Here is a 5,426-nt window from a genome sequence, read left to right on the forward strand (position 1 = left end):
CAAAGCGCCACATAGTTCTTTCAGGGAAAAGAAACATCGTGGAAGTGGAGGACAAGACAGACATGTCAGAAGATTATGAAAAGTTTCATGAAATTCCTCCCTTCACAGTGAAGACTGACACAAGCATCATATTAAATGATGAAGATTGTCCATGGTTTTGTACTCCAATGGGACACACGCGAAGAAAAAGTTTTATACTCCAAGATCCCACTCTGGAATGTGAGTTTCCAGACTTATAGCTGGAAAGTCCAACTTCGGACAAATCGGAGGGAATGTTTTTAAGAGTTAGGGTATATATGTGAAATGATGATACCATGCCAAATTTAAACCTTTTCAGAGGTCATTTGTAGTGCTTTTCAATTTGAGGATCATTTAGCTCAAAAAATCATTAAATGCATGAAAAATAGCAAACGAAGTAAAAGAGGGTTGAAAATTGATGATGTGGCTTTGAATGGTGCATATTGAACGTTCAAAAAGTTTGGAGTTGAAATAAGATTAAAAATGAAATGCCTATGTAACAATGAGTATTCGTCCAAAACCCTAATACTTCGAAAGGGATCGTCCAGTTTGTACATGAAGTGCGTCCAGTTTTTGTCGTAACCCTCTCAACTTTTTGCACATCCTATGATGTTGAAATGATGATACCATGCCAAATTTCAACCTTTTCAGAGTTTATTTGTTGTGTTTTTCAATTTGAGGGTCATTCAGCTCAAAAGCTTTTATAAAACTCTAGTTATGATTAAAATAATATTAATTTAAAAATGTATAAATTTTATCCAACTAAATTTCAAAAATCCTAAAAAGGTCTAACACGGCATCATTTAAATATCGATGATGAGATGATCATGTTGTAATAGTTAAATATCGACTTGCATGTCGATGCTACGGCAACCGACAGGAGCCATAGGGTTGTCTTTAATTTATTTTGGCGCTTGGTGATGCTTTGCTTTATCGCTAGTTTAGTAGCTTTAGTAGTACACGCATAGTTGGCGTGACAACCTCAATGGCAGCACAAGATGGAGATCGAGATGATGAAGATCATGGTGTTGTGCCGGTGACGATGGAGATCATGCCGGTGCTTTGGAGATCATGACAATGGCAGCACAAAGTTAATACCTCCTGATATCAAGTAATTAATAACTTACTTATTCGTTTTCTTTGCCGGTCAGGGTTTGGACAAAGTTCATCAAAGAGGAAGTCGGCGCATGGCAACCAAAGCTGAAATGGCGACGGTCCAAGGTAATTAAGTAGTACTAGCTACGTTTATGCTTCTCTTTAATTCTAGTTTCAATACCATTATCATGCTTGATTATTATCTGTTTGAATTCCATTCTCATAAAGTGCATGAAGCAGAAAGAATAATTTATGTGCATACTACGTTTGCGAGAACATTCGCTTTATGACCGAACGGCGGGCAGAGGTCAAAGACATTATTGGATACGTAAACATTATTCATAATTTTTTTACCATGATCTAATATATGTACACACAACTAATATATTCATATTGGTCTCCTTCATTAAAGATGACAGAGATGCGGGGTATGCTCCTATCAAAGGACCGCATACGAACACTTTAAAAGGAAATTACGGAATTTTTGGTTGAGCAGGTCATATCTCCCGCCGAAGAATACCACTACACCTAATGCCTGCATGTAATGATCTGCAAATTGTAGGAGAAATTGTGTATAACAAATTGTATATATATATGTGTGTGTGTGCGCGCGCGCATGGTCGTACAAGAAATTTTGTGATATATGATTGGTCGTACGAGAAATCCTATTATATACGCATAACGTGTACAGTATGCAGTAGCTTAAAATATGCCTGAAATAAAAAGAATTAAATAAAAAACACAAAATGAAAAAAAAATAAACCATAAACCTCAAAAAACCTAAACCCCGAACCCCTAAACTATTAGTCCCGGTTGGTGACACCAACCGGGACTAAAGGTTCCCAGCCCCGGCGCGTGCTAGCTGCCACGTGGTGGGACATTTAGTCTTGGTTCATGGCCAATCGGGACTAAAGGGGGAGGGGGTCTTTAGTTTCTAATTATTAACCGGGACTAAAGGCCCTTTCCAACCAAACTACAACCCTGTTTTCTACTAGTGCCAGCAGCACCATACAAGATAATTTATTTCTATATTGTGCCAGGAGAATCATTTAGGCCAACAAAATAACAGCAATGCTTACCTTGGCATCTCTATAAAATTTAAGCATAGGAAATCATCGTTAACTCACATCTCATACATAAAATAAAGCATATCATCTCCTCCTCCTTGGTCCTAGCATTCATCGAACCAAACATACCTAACTAGTTAATCAAATATTACTTCGAAAAAATGCAGCCAAAATAATTTAGGAAAGAAGAAGATTAGTAGGTTTGAGGTTCTGAAGCTACCCCTAACTAAAACAGAGCAAGAGAATACAAGATATTTTCGAGGGTAGCAAGGAATCCCATGTCGATCATCAGTGTACAGAATCAGGTGCTGCTTGCAGAAAGGTAGTGGATAGATAGCCTTGCACGAACCATACGCATGGCATATCTTCTTCTTTTCATCTTTTGTGTTGATGATTGTCATTCTTTCTGTCGTGGCAGCATGAAACTTAATTGGCTCAAAGAAAAAGACTAAATAGCCCGGCATAGATGGATATATAGATCGTCTAAGTACAAAATATATAAGCCCCACTTCCACCAGCTAGCTAGTTGCTCTTGCAAAGGACCAAGGAAGAAGATCCATCTCTCAAATTGATTCGTTCTAGGTGCTTGCTTAGTTTCACTAGCAGACTACTCTACCTTCTCCTCTAAAACAGATGACCTCCTTGATTTTACTTGAAGCCAACTCTCTGTCTTCCTGTTTGTTGCTACTATCTAGCTAGTCAGTGTGAGTTGATTAATTTAAAGAAGACTAATTTTATTTACCTGCATGTTTTCAGGTGCAACTCGAGCCAGCAAATCATGCAACCCATGGAGGGGGTTCTGGTTGCTTTGGCATCCTACGGCGCCAACATGCTCGCCGAGATGGCCAAAGATAAGGTGGCAATGCTGACCAGGGTCTCCGGCGAGATCGACGAACTTGGAGCCAAGCTCATGGACCTCAAGAACTTCCTTGCTGACGCTAATAGGAGGAACATCAACGACGAGAACATGCGGGAGTGGGTGGAGGAACTGAAGCGTGCCATGTGCAACGACGTCACTGACATCCTCGGCCAGTTTTGGCTTAAGGTCTCGGAGTAGGATCCATCCAAGGGTAACCTCATTTGCACGAGGAATCCCTTTCACGCATCACAAAATTATTGGAAGTGAACCTCATTTGCACGAGGAACCCATTTCTTGTTGGAAATAACCACTGACATGTGTGGTCTGTGTCCGGTTCGTACACAGGACAATCATCGTATAGTGGTAGGATTAAGATTCGTAGCCGTGTAGGTTATCTTATCTAATGTCCTGACTATTATATATAGGTAAGCTGTAACCGTGAGATTGTGAGATCAAAAGATCAAAAGCAATAAAAGTGCAAGGCTCGACAGGAGCCTTTTGGCCAACTCGCCGAGTGTCTACTGTATTCTCGCCGCATAGATCGATCAGCCAAAGATCTCGTGCAGTAGTACGTGCTAGCTAGCACAGGAGGATCCATCCAGCAGCCTGCTAGGCTGCTTCGTGTATATGTACACGTTGCTGTCTACGTCTACGTTTACCTCTACGACGAATAGCTCGGAAAGCACTCGTGCTAGTATCGTACGTATGTATTGCCTGAAAGTTCACGGCAACAACGTCGACGTCGGGTCTGGGCCAATAATTAGTATCAGAGCGAGGTTAATCTTCTAGTAACGGAAGATCATGTCGGAGGACGACAAGACCAAGCAGCTGGCGGCGTACTCCGGTGCGGCTAAAGTATTTGCTGCTCCGGCGAGTTCGTCATACCCACGATTTGATCGTGAGAACTTGGTTTGGAAGGCCCTGATGGAGTGTGGTCTCCGCGCCAACGTGTTGTGGGACGCAGTCGATCCAGGAGGCGACGCTTTCAAGAAGGGGGGAGCCGAGCACTCGAAGGATCGGCAGGCGGCATCGGCGATTTACTCGGTGATGTCAATGGATTTCCTCCAACACCTGATCGCCAAAGAAACGGCGAAGGAGGTGTGGGATACCTTGGAGCTCATGTTCGAGGGACACGACCACGTCAAGCAAGCCAACCTCCAAACTCTCTTAAGGAACTATGAGACTTTGGTCATGGGCGACAATGAGTCTGTGGACGCGTTCGCTTCACGCGTAGCTACTCTCGTCAATCGGATCCGCGCACTTGGAGAAAACCTCACGGAGGCCTCGGTTGTCCGTCGGTTCTTGCGTGCGGCTCCTCCCCGGTACCTGCAAATTGTCACGGCGATCGAGCAGTGCGTCGATCTCGCGACTCTCTCCATTGATGATCTCGTCGGACGCTACAAGGCTCACGACGAGCGTATGAGGTATAGTCTCGGAGACGGGAGGAATGATGAGCATGTCATGCTCACGCGGGCTCAGTGGCAAGCGCTGGACTCAAGGAGAGAAGGTGAGGGCTCTAGCAGTTACGCTCGCCAAGATCATGTGCCAAACGAAAAAAATCAAAAGGACGCTAGCGATGGCGCTCCGAAGAAGAAGAAGAAGTTCGACAAGCGCAAGATCAAGTGTCACAATTGTGGCATCATGGGGCACTTCAAGTGAGAGTGCAAGAATCCCCCAAAGGAGAAGGTGCTCATGGCCTAGCAAGGGATGAAGATGACATGATGTTGACGTGTGAACTCGTGGACGAGGTGGATCCAGTTCTTCAAGTGTCGGCTAAAGAAATTGCCGCACTCCATGAAGAAAAAGTTTGCTCTCAACATCATGGTTCGGAAACCTGTATCGATGCTACAGATGCGGGGGGTGTTTCCGAAACTTACATCAATGCTACGGGTGTAAGTGCTATCTTTGCCGGAGCGAAGGAAGCGCTCGTTGCATGCGCTCGGTCGTGGAGAAGCGGCCTCGTTACAAACATGAGGGGTGATTCCAAAATTCGTGTCGAAGCTATTGATACGAGGCAGAATTCTGAAATTTGTGTCGATGCTATGGACACGAATGTCAGTTCAACGTACATGACGTCTGAAGATTATGAATCAAAGTATGCTGATGTAAAAGTAGACACATATGCACCAGCCATGTCACGCTATCGAGTAACTGACGAAGAGGTCGCGTTAGAAGTCCAAGACACGAGGCTTGAAGCTCCATGTACGGTTGTCGCTGTGGACAGTCCAAGTGCTCATATAGGTGTGTATGCACGAGGGGTGATAGCTATTGTGCCGAAAGGAAGCAACGGTGATGCACCAAGAAGCAACAGCGCGACGCGTGATGCGTCATCTCAGTTGGATGCGTTGGTCGAGCCAGTGAGCAACACGCATGGTGCGCATTTGTGG

At 44.0% G+C, this 5,426-nt stretch overlaps 1 protein-coding gene across 1 annotated transcript; it reads left to right on the forward strand.

Moving 5' to 3' along the window:
- Positions 1-2,583: 2,583 nt before the first annotated feature.
- On the forward strand, positions 2,584-3,545 carry LOC123431238. The gene is made up of 2 exons (XM_045115063.1): positions 2,584-2,762; positions 2,937-3,545. The coding sequence occupies exon 2, from the start codon at positions 2,959-2,961 to the stop codon at positions 3,235-3,237; it is 279 nt and encodes a 92-aa protein (XP_044970998.1). The 5' UTR covers positions 2,584-2,762; positions 2,937-2,958; the 3' UTR covers positions 3,238-3,545.
- Positions 3,546-5,426: the final 1,881 nt, after the last annotated feature.

The sequence above is a fragment of the Hordeum vulgare genome, chromosome 2H (assembly GCF_904849725.1).
Source record: "Hordeum vulgare subsp. vulgare chromosome 2H, MorexV3_pseudomolecules_assembly, whole genome shotgun sequence".
Classification (NCBI taxonomy): domain Eukaryota; kingdom Viridiplantae; phylum Streptophyta; class Magnoliopsida; order Poales; family Poaceae; genus Hordeum; species Hordeum vulgare.